General features: G+C 39.2%; 1 protein-coding gene across 1 annotated transcript; it reads left to right on the top strand.

Annotated features, from left to right (window-relative positions):
- Positions 1–11,129: 11,129 nt before the first annotated feature.
- LOC118237728 (zinc finger protein 474) lies at positions 11,130–14,879 on the top strand. The gene is made up of 2 exons (XM_035439148.1): positions 11,130–11,304; positions 14,728–14,879. Exons 1-2 carry the CDS (start codon positions 11,130–11,132, stop codon positions 14,877–14,879), a joined length of 327 nt encoding a protein of 108 aa, XP_035295039.1.
- Positions 14,880–17,597: the final 2,718 nt, after the last annotated feature.

The raw sequence follows: 17,597 nt of genomic DNA, 5'->3' as shown, positions 1-17,597 counted from the left end.
ATTCTTCCCCCAACTCAATATATCTGCTCCTCCATTTCTTCTCCTCTCCTCTTCTTCTTGTGCTCTTATTGTGGCAGCACCCACTCCCCTACCCTCATGCTCTCAATTAGCTCGGGAGTTCATGCCACTTCCCATTCCTGGGGTCCATTTATCCCTTAGAGTCATTCATGATTTCTAGTTTCTTTGGGGAAGAGGATTATAGGCTGGTAAACCTTTGCTCTATGTCTAAAAATCATATATGAGTGAGTACATACCATGTTTGTCTTTTTGTGATTGGGTTACCTCACTCAGGATGGTTTCTTCTAGTTCCATCCATTTGCCTGCGAATTTCAAGATTCCATTGCATTTTTCTGCTGAGTAATACTCCATTGTATAAATGTACCACATTTTCTCTTTCCATTTTTCAGTTGAGGGGCATCTAGGTTGCTTCCAGGTTCTGGCTATTACAAACAATGCTGCTATGAACATGGTTGAACATATGTCCTTGTTGTATGGACATGCAGTATTTGGGTATATACCCAAGAGAGGAATGGCTGGATCTTGAGGTAGATTGATTCCCATTTTTCTGAGCAACCGCCATACTGATTTCCAAAGTGGTCTTACAAGTTCACACTCCCACCAGCAATGGAGGAGTGTTCCTTCTTCTCCGCAACCTCTCCAGCATAGGTTGTCATTGGTATTTTTGATTTTAGCCATTCTGACAGGTGTGAGGTGGTATCTCAGAGTTGTTTTGAGTTGCATTTCTCTGATGGCCAAGGATTTTGAGCACTTTCTTAAGTGTCTTTCAGCCATTTCAGATTCCTCTGTTGAAAAATCTCTGTTTAGTTCTGCACCCCACTTTTTAATTTCATTGTATGGTGTTTTGGTGGCTAGCTTCTTGAGCTCCTTGTATATTTTGGAAATCAGTCCTCTGTCAGATGTGGGGCTGGTGAAGATCTTTTCCCATTCTGTGGGTGGTCGTTTTGTCTTACTGACTGTGTCCTTTGCCTTACAGAAGCTTCTCAGTTTCAGGAGGTCCCATTTATTGATTGCAGACCTCAGTGTCTGTGCTTCTGGCGTGATGTTCAGGAATCGTTCTCCTGTGCCAATTTGTTCAAGGGTTGTTCCCACTTTCTCTTCTAGAAGATTCAGTGTGGCTGGATTTATGGAGAGATCTTTGATCCATTTGCACTTAAGTTTCGTGCATGGTGACAGGTATGGATCAATCTGCAATTTTCTGCATGTCCGAATCCAATTGTGCCAGCACCATTTGTTGAAGATGCTATCTTTTTTCCATTGTATGGATTTAGCACCTTTGTCAAAAATAAGGTGTTCATAAGTGAGTGGATTAATATCTGGGTCTTCAATGCGATTCCATTGGTCTATCTGTCTATTCTTGTGCCAATCCTCTACCAATTTTATTCTAAGAAAGTCATTTTTGGTAAGGATTTGTTCAGAAAACTAATGTCCTCTAAACTACCAACCACTGGCGAAGGTTTTTTTTTTAAATCTCACATAAGAAAAGGAAAAAAAGAAAATGTTTAATCATGAAACTATTCATTTACTGGGGAGATAGCTCAGGTTCAAAGTGCTTGCCTTGCAAGCATGAGAGCCTATGTTGATTCTAAAACCTGTATTTAAGAGAAAAAAGAGCCATACATGGTGGTGCAGGTTTATAATTCCAGCCAACTTACACTGATTGGGATAGAAACTTTCTCTATTGCAATGGAAGAAGGAAGAAAGTGTCTTGAGGGTGAAACCCTGTGCCTCAGAGAAGGCTGCATTTTGAAAAGAAGCAAAATCATTTAAAGGAAAAGATAAAAGCAGCCTCCTTTCATCACAAAGCAACTGCTCAAAAAAGGGTTTCTATGGGGCCAGTACCCTGAGGCTGATCTAACTATAGTCTAGGAGGAAGCAGGCTACACCTTGAGCTAGTATAAGAACTTGGAAGTTTTGTAAACATGGTGACTTTTCAAGGTAGTTGTGAAAGCAGAGCAGGGGCAGAACTGGGTGCTTCGCTGGTTTCTCTCAAAGCCAATGGCTGACTTAGTGACAGGGCATGGCAGTCCATTGACCACAGGTGGTGGACCCAGGTAGACTTGAATTAGGATCCCAGGTGCACAACCAAGTCATGGTTTTCAAATTTGTTACTGAATTTGCCCCTTAATGTAGCAGTTCCTTGTGCCCAAGGATAGCCTCAAAACTTCCATCACATTCTGCTGTCACTGAGATCATGTTTCATGTCCTATTTAGAATAGACAATCCAGTGATTCAGACTTTACTAATTTATGAATATTGAGATATGTATTTAGAGGGCAGTTTGATACTAAATATACTTAGTAAAATAATATTAGTGGCTTCAACCTTAAGACCTATGAGCCCTCCATCATGGATTATTGGCCAGATTTATACTACCAGGCACAAGTTTCCTCCAGTGGAGCAGGCATTAAATTCAATAAAAAAGTATTTGGTCTACCCCATTACATTCACACCACTATTACACCCATACATAATTTTAGGGGGCTTGTTGCTGTTTGTTTGTTTTTTAATTTCACTACCAGAGATTTAGTCTTTTGAATTGGTGACTTTCAGGAGAATCCAGGTAAAAAGCAGATTCCCTGGACAAGTAACAACGTTTTCTTAGCCACTGACATGCTAAAGCAAGATCTCATGTCTTAGACATTAGGCATAAAGCAAATTGTTGTTCTAATGAGACCAAGGAATTGAGAAGTAGGATGCTTAGTCACACTTCAAATGTTTTCAGGGTCCCCAAAATTTAGCAGTCTAGAAAGGTTCCTGGCCTGAAAACTAGTTCCCAAAATAGTCTGAGCTCACACATATCAGTGGGCAGAGAAATCAAGAAAAACTGTCTCTACTCAGCAGAAGCCCCTCTTAGTTTCCCTTCCTGTTTCTTGAATAGTTTCATCTGTTAATAGCTAGACATGGCGAATGGGGATCCACCAGCCTGATACTTGCTCGTAGATAGAGCTAAAGAATATTTCCCAAGAAAAGTGAATTAAGTGTGGTTATTCCCACTGCTTAGGGCCAGTTCTTGGTTCTGTTCCCTGTGCAGGGCCCAGCATACAGCAACAGTGACTTCCATAGCAACAGTATTTACATTGCCATTGAGTCACTGAGAGATGTCCAGCCTTTTCTTCCTCCTTGTATGTCCTTCGGTGAAGGTCTCATCTGAATCAGGCACAGCTGTACTTCCAGCATATGCCTCTGCTTTGTTTTTGCTCAAAATACATTGGCACCATCAATATTTAGAATACCATTGGCTTACTGGCTTTTGTGAAATTGAGAAATAGTTGATTAAACCCAGATAGTTGTGGACTAGCTGGGTCTGCTACTAGCCATGCTCCATCTGAGAGATAAAATACACACAGATATAGGGGGACAGCTTTCAATACAGTTTTGAGACAGGGTAAGGAATGTCATGTCTATCTCTTTCACAGTGACCACTGTTTTGAATTTAAATGGTTCAACTTGTGTCTTTCCAGATCAATGATTGCAACCACATGGTTGGCTAATATCGAAAAGTAGGCATGTCTTTTGCTATCTTGCTGGGAGTTGTGATGTTAGCCAATGTTCTACTTCTCTTTTAGGATGTTTTTTCATTTCTGGGTCGCTTGGGTGGTTCTCTGACTTTTAAGCTAATGAGTGACCTCAAGTGAACACAGAATAGGGTTATTTTGATACTAGGATGTTAGATAAGGATGGAAAAGCTCTCTGTTTTAGGAATATTTCCAAATAACATAAATTACATTGGGAAAAATCAGGTACTTTATTTAATTTGAATATAGACTTAGTGGTAAGAATATAATTCACACTGTGATGTGGTTTCTTGGGCACAAGTCTCACTAAAATGCTCTCCTTATAAAGAACAGACAAAATGCTTAAATGACAAGTAATAAATCTAGGCCTACTGACAGAGCTTGGCAGGTAAAAGGTGCTTACAGCCTGACAACCTGAGTTCAGGCTCTGGGACCCACATGAAGGAGGAAGAGAATCGACTTCCATAAGTTTTCGTTTGACCTCCACATGCCCTGACATGGCACACACACACAGTACAAACTCACAAGTCCCAGGAGTATCACACACACACACACACACACACACACACACACACACACACACACACACACACGCACACATCGCACACACGCACACACGCACGCACACACACACAAATAACATTTTAAAGCTACATGTTTGAGTCGAGTTCTCTTAAACATCCTGTAATACTGCCCCCTGTCCTTTCCCACTGTAGAAGTTCACTTGGTGTCACCATGAAGCTGGTTTAATAATTTAACGGGTGGAATGACTTTGCTCTTTAGGAAAACTACTATTTTGATTTTTCAGTGCTTCTTTCATTGAGATTCATGTAATGCTGCTCTTACCTTTTTCCACTGCTCTTACCTTTTTCCGTCGTACCACTGTCTTCATCTTTTAGACGGTCTTGGCTATTAAGTTACACATTTCCTTTGTATTTTTGAACCATGCCAAGAGGCCATAAATAGATGTTGAAAGCATCTCTCCACATTTATTCTGAAATGACCACATTTATTCCCCTTCTACCAATGATTCCCTTAAGCTTTACCATCAAGCCAGTTTTCTTTCCTGGCCTTATTTTTGCCCTCTTATCTTCATTGTGCTACCAGAACTATTAAGTTTCATTGTAAAAATTAACAGATGGGTGGCAAGTTATATCTACACTGATTGAGTGAGAAATCTCCAAATGTTCACTTGCCTTCTGTCTTAACCAGATTTGGCCCAACCCATTGAAGACCAGGTGTTCTCAACAGAGGAAACAAAACAAAGCAAAACAAAACAAAAAAAGAAAAGCATGAACAAAAAGAAAAGATGCTGCATGGAAAGTAATATTAGAATTCCACCAGTGGCCAATAAAGTGATTGAAAACACATGAAAAGTTAGTGGATTCAAGTTAAAAAAAACACACATAAAATCTTTCCCTAAGCATCTGTCTGTATTCAGCTTGAATCGTCTCTATGCCACCTGAAAGGACCAGAGCAGAACTATAATGAACCTATAAACACACCCACATAGCAAATATTTCTTATTCTCATGAAGTGCTTCACACCTAAATAGTACCCATGTGGAACTGGAGACTTAACTTTTAAAAGGCAGTTCTACTACAAAGACTATCTGAAATGTTGACAGGAAAACTAAATCTAATCCTTTGCTGTCTACGGAGTTCAGACTTGTGGGTTTTTGCTTTCCTTTGATTTCACATAGAGCAGCAGGCTGGCCCTGGCAAGCTCCACATGGACAGGGCTTGCTGTCCTCCTATAACCTCTAGCGATGAGTTTCCACAGCCCCTGTCCTGCTCTGTTGTGTCATGTCATTCAATGCTGTAAACATTACACAAGAGAGGGCACTCTGCTGGCTCTGTGGGTAGTGTCTTCCTTTCCTGTTCACACTCTCCAACCCCCACAAAGCCCTTTCTGCCTGCAAACACTGGAGAAAGAACTCAGCTACTAAAACTCTGGTGATTAGGGTAATGGCCTTGACCACAAGCCACAGATTGCTCAATGAAATTTCCGACTAACAATAGTGAAGTTAATGAAAAATAACATCAAGTAGTCTTATCACTGTTCAGACCCACCTGGGAGCATTTTCTTCTCAGCCACAGCTGGGTTGCCTACACCTCCCTATAGTTTGGCTTAGCAGGAAGATGCTCAAACATGAGAATATAGGGTATGCTTCAGGGCAACTGAAGTTCAACCCCAAATACAGAGCATAGGGGAAGCTCTCACAAAAGTAATGTCCCACCTCCTTTGCAGTTGTTTGTAGAGTGTTTTTAGGCCCCTGGGTCGGCCTATTTGCTCACAACGTTCCCTGGCAGAGGAAACTTTTAAGACAATTTGATGTGAATATCTTCCTTTGGGAACCATGCCATTTATTTTGCTTGTTATGCTTGGTTAAATGCTGGGTTTGGCTTGTAATCCTGATTCCATATGGAGTCTTAATAAATGCATTCTTCTCAAAGTAAAAATGAACAACTTCAACTTTTTCAACTGAAAAACCTGTATTTAATTAACCTTCCAAATGAATAAACACAAAAAGAAAGGACAGGGAACATTGAGGTGTCTTGAAAAATTATAGCGTATGCTTTATACTCTCTCTGTATGTCTTGAATTCCCTGCTTCTCAAGTCACTTTTGATGGGCTATATGACTCTGCATGCATAAAAACATGACAAACAAGTACCTGGTTATTCTGATAAACACACTTTGTTGGTATCGTTTAGTACTCAATAAAAATACTATACCTCAAATAAAATACACATTTCAGGAAGGCACTCTAGTTTCAGTTTTACTTGGCTTCTTAATTTTCTGTTTAGTCTTCTAGGATCTATTTTGCTTCTGGTAATCAGAAATTGCAATGGTGGTTTATTTTTTGTTTTGCTTTTTATTGTGATCTTGTTTTGTATTTTCTTTATTTCGGGAGACTGACCAATAGCTGTGGTAAAAGGCAGGATGATTATAAAATATACATATTTTACCATGTTTTATTTCCCGAAAGGATAAAATACCACCCACTTAATTTGTCTTCATGCCTTCCAGTCCCACTAAAAAACATATAAGAAAGGGGACCTTTAATGCTGCTGGTATCTCTTGCAACTCTAATTAGGTCATTTTTGCTTCAATTGGTGAGTAGTTTTCCTAACTGAATTGCTGTCACATTCCCAAAGTACCCAGTCCTATCATTTTAATACTTGATTTCCCAGAATCTGAATCTCTTCATCCCCTGAAGATCATGTTACCTAGGAGACAAAGCTTGTCTTAGTGAGTAGGAAAGTCAACCCTGACTTTCCTTCGACCACCTTTATGTAACTTTCATCTATTTCTTCTTTCTTCCTTTTTCTCTCAGCTCAATGTCTTCAATCCATGCTTGATCCCATTTCTCTGCCTGTGGAGGAAGACCCTGTTGTATAATCCTGTCATATAAACAAGCTTTTCTGGACTCTACCCAGCTCTTATTTCTGTTCTTCAGGTTTTTGAAAGAACTCCCGTTTTCCTAGCAACAATTTTGAATATATAACAATTGAGGTTTATGTGGTTAGCTAATACAGGAATCGAAACTGTTTAGTCTTTTCTTTACCTGTCCTGCACCAGCAGGGATGAACACACACCCATCACTGACATATGACCTAGTAGTGAATCTGACATCTTTTTCTTGCCTTCTGTTTCTTTTTAAACATTTTACAGAGTGATGACTCCACCTTGCTGGAAGTCAGGAAGGAGTATTTCCAAAATTCTGGATGGAGCTTTTCTCTGTATGCCTCATTTCCCAAACTGAAAATTTGAACCTTTCTCTCTATTTATTTTTACCTATAGTTTCCAGTTTTCAATATTCCTATTATGGGCCTTTTACTTGTACTTCTTCTCCATACTCTCTATAATCCCTTTATCGGGAATTTTCCTATTTAAAATATCCTTTCCTCCATGAATCGTTCCAAAGACTATTAATGCTGAATTGCAGGCCTACATTTCCTGTTTTGGCTGGATTTTCTGAGGCTAAATTCTATGAATATGTCAATATCCTCGGGAATAGAACACAATCCATGTTTTCCTCTTTCTTAAGTTTGCTTTTTCTCATTTCTCCCTTTCTGTCCCTGGCTGTCATCTTGTAGAATAAAATATTGCCATTTCTGGTCCCATTATTCCCTCATATGCAGAGCAGTCACTTGTTGGATCTCATAGTCATATTGGCCTGGTAGCCACAAACCACCATGCTAATATCCCCCTGATGCACAATTATGGTTTAGTCCCTGCTGAATGACCCCGAGCACAGTAAAATCCCAGCACAGCTTTCCTGGCTCTCCATGGCCCCGCAGTTTCTTACCTATCTGACTCAAGCTTCTTCTGCTGAACATAAGACACATCAGCTTTCTCTGAATTTCCCCCCATTCTTTCCCTTGAAAGCTATTTGAATGTTTGTGTTCATAAAATGTGTTTCTCATAATAAAAACATGAAGTTGGATTTCATCTTTTTATCTGGCTTGAACATTGTGTTCTCTTTTACTTTTATTATTTTTGATTTTTGTTCTTCTGACTTTTGAGACAGAGTCTAGCTCTTTAGCCCAGGCTGGACTGGAACTCACATGTCTTGGGCTGGCCTTGAACTCATAGCAATCCTCCTACTTCAGCATCATATCAACTAAGTTTGGGTATAAGCCACTGTACCCAGCAACATGTCTTTTAATTGTGTTGTTTAGTCTATTTAAATTTACTGCAATTACTGATTTCTTTTTGGGGAAAAAAAAAAAACAAGCTTATTGAGGTATACTGCAAGAAGCAGCAGGGCAAGCAGTAGTAAGAGTCCTGCTCCTGGCCAATTATTGACATATTTGACCTTATTTCTACCTGTCTTCCTGTTTTAATGCTATTACTTACCAGGTTTTGGTAAGTTGATATTTTCATTTCTCTTTTATTACACTTCCTTCTTTGGAGATGAGTTAATTTATCATATTTGGGATTTGGTTGGCCATTTACCTATTGATTTTTAGTTTCTCCCCTTGTATATCTGTATGCACTAATGCCTATTATATATGTTAAAGTAAACACCTTTGACTCATAATATTCATATTCAAAAACTATTACAAGAAAAATATAATTAAATTAATAATTATCTCATTTTGAGCTTTGCTGTGTTCTTGAAGACTTTGTTTTATACATATATACAATAAACTTTGTCTTGGATATTTTTGCCTCAAATACCCCATTATCTAAGAGACTTAATATTCTGTATATGGCAAAGATATGAATATTTCAAAGCTTATGTTATTGACATATTTGTGTTTTATAGTATTCCCCCATTGTTTCTTACAGAACTAGATTATTTGCTGTTATTTCCTTTTGTCATTTAAAACTTCTCTTAGAATTTTTGACTCAAAAGTCTATCAGTAATGAATTCTTTAACTGTTCCCATGGCCAAAGACACCTTTATTTCATCTTAAGTTTTGAAGACTATTTTTACTGGACTGAAATTCTGAATTGGCATTGTCTTGTAGTAGGATAATTGGTTTTGTTTTCTATTATTATTTTTAAAAATGCCAGGTCATTATTTTCTGGCCTCATTTTTTTTTTTAATCTGTGGAGAATCCAGGAAAGGAAATAAATTGAAAAGAGGGAAGCCTGTATATTATGCAATAGATATGGCACAATTTTACTAAGGACTTCTGGAAAACTGTATACACAGTTTTCCACTAATACAGCCTTAGTGAAGTATTTATCCACCAACTCTCATCTGTATTAGCTACTCTTCCAATTGTTGTGATCAGATACCTGACAAGAAGCAATTTAATGGCGGGTTGATTCTGACTAAGATTTACAGGTACATTCACCACAGCAAAAGCAGGAAACTTCTTTATTGACACACCCAGGGGTGTATCTCCTAGGTGATTCCAAATCTAGTAAAGTTGACAATGAAGATCAACCACCACATCACCCTTTGTCAACCTGTACTTTCAAGCTATACCGTTCTACCCCTGACCTCAAAGGTACTTTTCCTATAATAAAGAGTCCATAAAGAGTAACAGCACTTTCATGAACTGGCTTTTTGAAGCCCATCCCTTATGGTGGGATGACTTGCTGAACCTTCATGGGTGGGGCCTTTGTTCTGCCTCAATTGAAGATGACAGACTTGGTTGATTCTTCATGGGAGGCCTCACCCTTTCTGAGTAGTGGATGGGATGAGTTGGGGAAAGGTGGGGGAGAGAGGGAGGAGGGGAAGCAGGGGGAACTGTGGTTGGTATGTAAAATGAATAAAAAAAATAGTCATAGCACTCTCAACTCCATTCAAAAGCCAAGTTCAAAGTCTATCAGAGACTCAATAATCTCTTACTTGTGAGTCATTGTAAAATAAAAAAGCCACAAATTTCTAATATACAGTGACAGAATATGCATTCCCATTCCAAAAGAAAAAAACTGGATTAACAAGTGGAGCCTGAGCTAAAGAAGCACTAAAACAAGCAGGGCAAACACCAATCACTGCAGCTCTATGCCCCATCATCTACAGATTTATCTACTCACTTATTTAGCATTTATTTGTGTGTGTGTGTGTGTGTGTGTGTGTGTGTGTGTGTGTGTGTGTGACAATGTGCATAGGAGGGTCAGAGGACAGCTTGAAGGAATTGATCCGCTCCTTTCAATGCATGGGTTCTGGGGATCTAACTCAGGTGGAAAACCCTTGTCCTCATTGATTCCTCTCACCTCCCACTATGAGAATCCTTATGGTGTCATATGGGATGCCAGATACAACCCACATTTAAAGTAAACTTCACTCCTCGGTGGAAACTCCCTCAAAAAACATACTTAGAGCTGTATCTCCTGGGTGATTCCAAATCCAATCAAGTTGTCAATAAAACTCACTGTGAAGAAGTTGGGTATGTATCTACCAACTTGATCAGTGGTTTTGCCTGTAGTGGATTTTACTCCAGACTCAGAAACAGAAGTGAAGGTACTTGCAGTAGAAAGACACTGATGTGAGAGAATGGACAGGGCCAAGTCACCTGCCCTCCTATGACACTTTCATTCTCAGTTATGTTGGCACATTAAGTCTTGATGTTACTGAGAGAATTCTAGCCTCACTGCCTGCTGCATCTCCCAGCATTATAACTCAGATGTAAGGGTTAGAAAATCAACCTTAGAATGAAAATACATTTCGACAACAGAATATGAAGAATTCTGGATGGCTCTTTTTTATTCCCTTCTAAGCTCATATCCACTCATGCTCTTTATTGTTAAAGAAGTTAAATTCACCAGAATGGTGAGAATTCTATTTCGTGTGTGTGTGTGTGTGTGTGTGTGTGTGTGTGTGTGTGTGTGTGTGTGTGTGTGTGCTTGTGTCTGTCTGTCTGTGTGTCTGTGTGTCTGTCTGTCTGTCTGTGCCTGTGTACATGCCTTCAGATGCCTGTGGACCAGGAGCTGTTGGATCCACTGGAGTTATAGGCTGTGGTGACTTTCTGGAAACTGAATTAAGCTCCTCTGCAAGAGCACCAAGTAGTCTTAATCACTAAGCTATCTCTCTAGCCCTGCTAACTGGATTTAAAAATATTAATTTTCAAATAAAATGTCCACACCTATCCTTTATCTAATGGGTTTATATTATTTTCAGCCGACAATGATAAGGCGTCCACCAACAATTGTTTGTTACATCTGTGGCCGTGAATATGGGACCAAATCTATTAGCATCCATGAGCCACAATGTCTGAAAAAATGGCATAATCAGAACAGTTTGTTGCCTAGAGAACTAAGGAGACCAGAACCAAAAAAACCAGAAGTTAGAACCATTACTGGTAAGTTCTTACCTCACCCCCCCCCAAAAAAAAAAACTTCAGAAAATTAACTTTCTTTCTTACTAATTCTGCCATCTGAAACCAGCAGCACTTAATGTCCCAAAGGAAGTAAAATTGGATTTTTAAAAGACAGTCTGAAATGTCTTTACAGTCTTGTCTTCAGATGCTGAGACATAAAGATAATAGGTCCTGGCAATACCCTGTGAGAGGGACCCGTGGGAATTTACATAGTTTCCTAAAATGATTTTTATATATTATCACACATAATGTTTAAAATAACATGAAGCTTAAAGATGTTGGAGAATATTCACAGTCTTGTTTTCATTTATAAATGTGTCTTGATTTCTTCATGGAGCAAGAGTACCAAACTCAAACGCATGATCAAAGGGTCTGCTAGTCAGGTGACAAAACTGAAGAGAATGTTTCCTCTGTGAACAAAAATGGAAGGTGCCCTGATCTGGCTGCTGGTATCATTAAGAAACTTAGCCCGAGATATTTGTATTTTCCAATAAATGTAAACAAAACCAGAAATCCAGATATCCAGACATTTTTTTCAGTCAGTAATTTATTTTTTATTTTTTATTTATTTATTTTTTTTTTTTGTTTTTCGAGACAAGGTTTCTCTGTGTAGCTTTGGAGCCTATCCTGGCACTCGCTCTGGAGACCAGGCTGCCTCGAACTCACAGAGATCCGCCTGCCTCTGCCTCCCAAGTGCTGGGATTAAAGGCGTGCACCACCTGCTCAGTCAGTAATTTATAAAGTGCTATACAACCCAAGTGAAAGTGGAGATGTACAGTCTCACATGAAGGTCACAGATCGCTGTTTCCACAGAGAATGAACAGAGTTGAGAGAAAAACACACACACACACACACACACACACACACACACATATGTGTTACATATATTATACATAAGAGCATAAGAGTATAATATAGAGAGAGGGAGAAGGGATTGACATGTGAAGCAAGCTTGTTCCTAATTTGAACTAATAAAAAATATTAAAAAATCAGAAAAAAATAAATAATAATATATAGCAGTTATATCTATAACTATGTGATATAATATGTATGACTATATAGTGATAATTATGTATTACATAATTAATTATATGTGTATTTTATATTATATAACATGATATTTGTTATAATATGCTGCATATTATATAATATATTCTGTGTGATATTATATGTGGTGTTTTATTTTATATGTGTAAAAATATTTACATAGTTGCCATGCAAGCTCAGACTCAATTATTATATTCATATCATTACTGTTTTACTCAATTTATTTCCTCAGTTTATTGCACAGGTTGTTCAGCATTGGCTAGTTCACAGTACTCCTTAAGGGGAGATCCAAGAAGAATATGGCAACCCATAGAGTGAAATCTAGATTGTTATAGTAAGTCCTTGATGTTATTGAACCCAGCTATTCCCAGCCCTTAGCAAGAAGAGACTTTATATAGAGGTTGAAAAAGAATTCAAAATGAGTGTCTTGGGGCTGGAGAGACAGCTCAGAGGTAAAGACCACTGCCTGCTCTTGGCAGAGGACCTGGGTTCTGTTCCCATCATCCACATGGCAGCTCACAACTATCCAAAACTCCAGTTCTATAAGTTCTGACACCCTCTTCTGATCTCCTGAGGCATCACAAATGCATGGTACATATACACATAAGCAGGCACAATACCCATACACATAAAACTCTTTAAAAAGGAAAAAAAAAAGTATCCACCCCATTGAAATCACAGTATTTTTCTCTAGAGAGACTACATACCTTACTGTTTTCCTAGAATTTATCATGTGGTACCCAAAATAATTGTTTCCAATGCTCTGTATCATTTTTTCTGCTTGATATTTATTATCATATGGCTAGACATGAGAATAGCTTGAAAAATCCCTGAAAAGGGGATGTCTCACTGTTTGCCACTGTTGACGGAGAAAAAGTAGATCCTTTATTTCACTTGACTACAGTTTTCCTCTTGGCTTCATGCTACTGTTAATCTTTGATGGTGTCCTCCTCCTCTAGGTAAAGGATCCCCCTCGCACACACTCAGTGCAGGTACTGAGTTCAAACAACACTTCCTGGATCCACATTCAAAGACCTATGCAGAAACATTGCAATGAAAATGTCAGTGCTATCCTTTTCTCTACAGACCTTTCAAAGCACTCACAACACACATTTTGTGTGCAGGAAAGATGGCTTAGCCATTAAGTACACATACTGCTCTTGCAGAGGACCCGAGTTCACTTCCCTGCACTTGTGTCTAACAGCCCACAACTGCCTGTAACTCCAGCTACAGGGCTTTCAGCATGTCTGACACCCGTAGGCACCTGCAATCACATGTATATACCCACACAGAGACACAGACACAGACAGACAGACACACACGTACACACACACAATTAAAAGCAAAAGCAAATCTTTAAACATATATCCATAATCTGTATAATAGTGATATTTGCTTTATCTAAAGGAGATATACCAGGCTGCACAGGGTTGAAATCTCCATTAAAAGAAGGCATGCTAAGAATCTAAAGGTTTGTTATGGTTGTGTGAACCATTAAGATAGAAATCGAATGAACATAGCCTAGTGCTTAATGAAGTAACATATGCTGGCCAGTGATAAAAACAGATACATTTTGAGTGCCTGGCCACATTTGAGGGGCCTATTTTGAGAGACTCTAGGACATAGTCAATTTAGTGTACTAAACTCAGTCTATTTAAATAAGGCTTATTAAAGTTAAACCCCACATTGTTCCTCTAAAATAAAGCCATATGCTTTTTCTCTCCCATGCCCCGCCAGAGAAGACTACACATTTCTCAGCTCTCTGTTTTCCTAAGGACACTTCTCCTCAACTTGTTTGCATTCTTCACGTTAATTAGTTAAAGAACATCTGAGTTTATAATCATGAAGAGATGATGTTTTTTAAGGTATAATTCATCTTAAATTCACTTTCAGTTGTCAGTTTAGGTCTCTGAAACATTCCAGGGAAGGATTGCATAAGAGGAAAATACAAGCACACGTTCTTTTTCCTGTTGTAAGCTTATATTTAGAACCAACAGAAAGAAAGCCAAAAGTTATATTTGCAAGATAACAGTGTGTAAGCAAAGATGTTAATAATTAGTGAAGAATGCATATCATAACAAGAAACTATGTCTTTCCCTTTATAATATCCAAAGCATAAAAAGCCTCCAGTTTGTAGCTAACTCCATTCAGCCCTTTCAAAAATGTTCAACAATATTTATTTACTATTTATTAATTTCTGCCAAAGTCACATGATTTGCCTGAAATCGCCAGTCCAGAGAGTTATTTCCTGTGACTGTTTTCCATAAATAGTAGAACATGCTTCCCTAGAATGGAAATGAACACATTTTACCTTTCCTTTTTAAAAAATATTTCCCTCCTTCCCTTCCTTTTTTGCAGCCAAGGGGTTCTATGATCTTGACGCCTTAAATGAAGCTGCTTGGACGAGTGCCCAGAGCCAATTGGTTCCCTGCGACGTTTGTGGGCGGACCTTCCTGCCAGACAGACTGATTGTTCACCAGCGATCTTGTAAACCTAGAGCTGCCAAGTAAAGCCCTTTTCCCAGCACCGAGTGTTTCAAGAGTGAATTCCTTCAAAAAGGAGAGCGCTTCAGTGGGGAGGCAAGGAAGGTGGGGAGATGACAACAGGAGAACTGTGGAAGGCCAGCTCTGTGTAGAGGCAGCCAGGTTCATCCCTGCTGTTAGGGGAACCATGTCACACTCTTGTCAGGTGGCTTCACACTAGAGCTGGAAATTTGGTCTGAAGGATATTTCTCAGGCAATTGTTTCCAGTTTTCTCCCATTCTGTTTCCTCAACAAGATTTTCGTACCTGAGAGTGAGCCCTGTGCCTAGCAAACAGAGGCTTAAAAGGGCAATTAGAAGCAACTACCGTGTAAGCAGAATGGATTTCCTTCCTGGTTCCTTGCTTTCTGATCCAGGGATCCTTTTACACTGAGTTACTGACTGAGGAGTTTCTTTTCCCTGTAGAATCATTTGACAGGATACATAAACTTAAAAGGGATGAAGATGTAAAAAATATTAGAACCATATTTAACTCTTACTTTGTTTCTAATAGCAAGAAATGCTTCCAAGGCACTGCCTAGGGTCATGTGTCAGGAGGCCTCTGCAACATCAAAATGGGTGGAGGCTAGCGCCTTCCTCCTGTGGAGGTCTAGCAATGGTTGTTAAGCCCTCCTTGGGTTTTATAGGTTCTTCATTGTTGATTTTAAAAGTCTGCCAGGAAGTTCTGTGCCTCCCCACCCAGGCCCACGAATCCTAACTGGGTTGTGAAAGAACTTTGTATTTTAGAGACCTTGAATGTGCTTTAATCCAGGCAGGGCTCTCCCAGAAGGGGGCTTGGGGCCAGAGAGGTGTTCTGGACAGGAAGCTCTGCTCTCCTGGGCAGTGTGGCTTTGCCTAGAATCCCAGCATTCAACTTGGGATCTTTGTTCATGATTGGGCTGAATTCCAAGACCATGAGGATCCACCAGCTTCCTGCAGTCCTTGCCTTCATGAGCTTACAAAGCACAGCCAACTATAAATCATAGGTGAATGCATTCAACCTAATATTTTGGTTCCACATCTACTTATTATCCAGGGTTAGGTTAGGGCAATTGTGCCAATCATTTTGTTTTTTGTTTTTTTTTTTTTCTGTCTGCCAAAGGAAGCAAGAGATTTTCAAAAGCCCAGAGATCTCTGAAACAAGAATCTTGTGAAAAGAGTTGGCATTTAGTAACTAATAGTTGGTGACTCTTTATTTCAGCTTGTGAACCTAAATGGTGGAATGTAGCATAGTTGAGTGTACTGTGGGGCCAGGTACTGTGTCATGCCTATGTACAACTTATATCAGCTCCATAAGTAGATGGAGTCATGTTTATTTTACAAATCAGAGAACAAATACTTAATTTGGGAGCACACTAAGATTGAGTAAAGCAACAGAATAAAAAAACAAACTTGGGATCTGACACTGTGACTTGTCATTCTTCCGCTGATCTGGGTTTATCTTAGACAGAGGTGAAAAAAAAAAAAAAAACTTTGAAGCAGGTTACATTAGAGGTTTTGAAAGATGTTTTGGTATTTTGCAGATGTTCCAGGAATAAACTGTGAGGGGAGGATAGGTAGAGCAAGCATTCTGGCTTCAACTTTGAAAGGAGTTGCAGCTAAGCATCATAAAGAGATTCATTGCACAGCCAAATAACAGCAGCTGTATCTTCATCTATATGAATTAAGCCTCTGAGTTTCTGAAGTGTTTGAAAACACTCATCTAGACATTATCACATCCTAGGAGAACTGTGAACAGGCTTGAAAATCCATCAAGGAACTTACTGCATATGGTTTCACCTCCGCTGGTCTTCAAATGTTCCATGGAATTAAACATGGAGAAATCTCAGTTGCAATGATGTCACCCACAGGTTCTGGACCATTGTGAAGGCAAGTTATCAAATCTTGCCCTGAGTAGGAATGAGCTCACCAGCTCTCTGCCAACTACCCCTTCACCCTGTAAGTTCACATCTGTTGAGGATCTATGAAGTTCTCAAAAGAAAATTGCTTTAACAATGCCTGGCACCTTCACGACTCATGAATGTGAACCTTGCTATAGTTTCCATAGTAACCCCTTACATGCTGAAGAAGAAATAAAGGTACTTTGAACTCTGTAACCCAGGTAGTTATTGAAGTGAGATATAATGCCACTAAAAACACCAACAATGATGCAATGCCTTTCTCACTCTGTTACCTCGTGCTGTATAAACTTTATTTGAAGAATCTTTTGCAAGATCATGGGGAGGTTTTCAGGATGTCTTGATAATCCTTTACACAATGCATTTACATAAAAGTTACAAGGTCTGTCCTACCAAAAGACAAATGACAAGTGTGTTGCAGTAAGGGGCATTGCTACTGTGTGTAACCACTTACACACTTTATATCCATCATGGGGGCTCTCCAGGCAGCTGCATCATAGTATTTTTGTAACAAGTATTTCCAGATGATGTTTCATGGTAATTCCCTGCTATAATTCTTTGGTTTGAGGAACATGGATCTCAGTTCCTTTGTAGAAAAAAAAGAAGCTGTTATCCCCTGTTGGAGCTATGAATAATGAAGAGATATCAAAAATCCAATTCTTCTGCTTCCTAAAGCAGGCCTTGGATTTTGTGTTCTTGCCTGTTTCTGTCATTATTTCTTCTTACTTATGTCTAAAACCAGTTAGTATGGCTTGAATCTCATATCACGTAGGGGCAGGAAGCTTAGCCCTTTCCTTCCCTTGCCCTGAG

The sequence above is a fragment of the Cricetulus griseus genome, chromosome 2 (genome assembly GCF_003668045.3).
Source record: "Cricetulus griseus strain 17A/GY chromosome 2, alternate assembly CriGri-PICRH-1.0, whole genome shotgun sequence".
Lineage (NCBI taxonomy): Eukaryota > Metazoa > Chordata > Mammalia > Rodentia > Cricetidae > Cricetulus > Cricetulus griseus.
The sequence above is the reverse complement of the archived record's forward strand: the minus strand, read 5'-3'. Positions and strand labels throughout refer to the sequence as shown.

Excerpts from the sequence above, each read along its gene's own strand:
- LOC118237728 (XM_035439148.1), top strand. The coding sequence starts at position 11,130 with ATGATAAGGCGTCCACCAACAATTGTTTGTTACATCTGTGGCCGTGAA. Across the intron at positions 11,305-14,727 it reads AGAAGTTAGAACCATTACTG|CCAAGGGGTTCTATGATCTT; the intron begins GTAAGTTCTTAC and ends CCTTTTTTGCAG.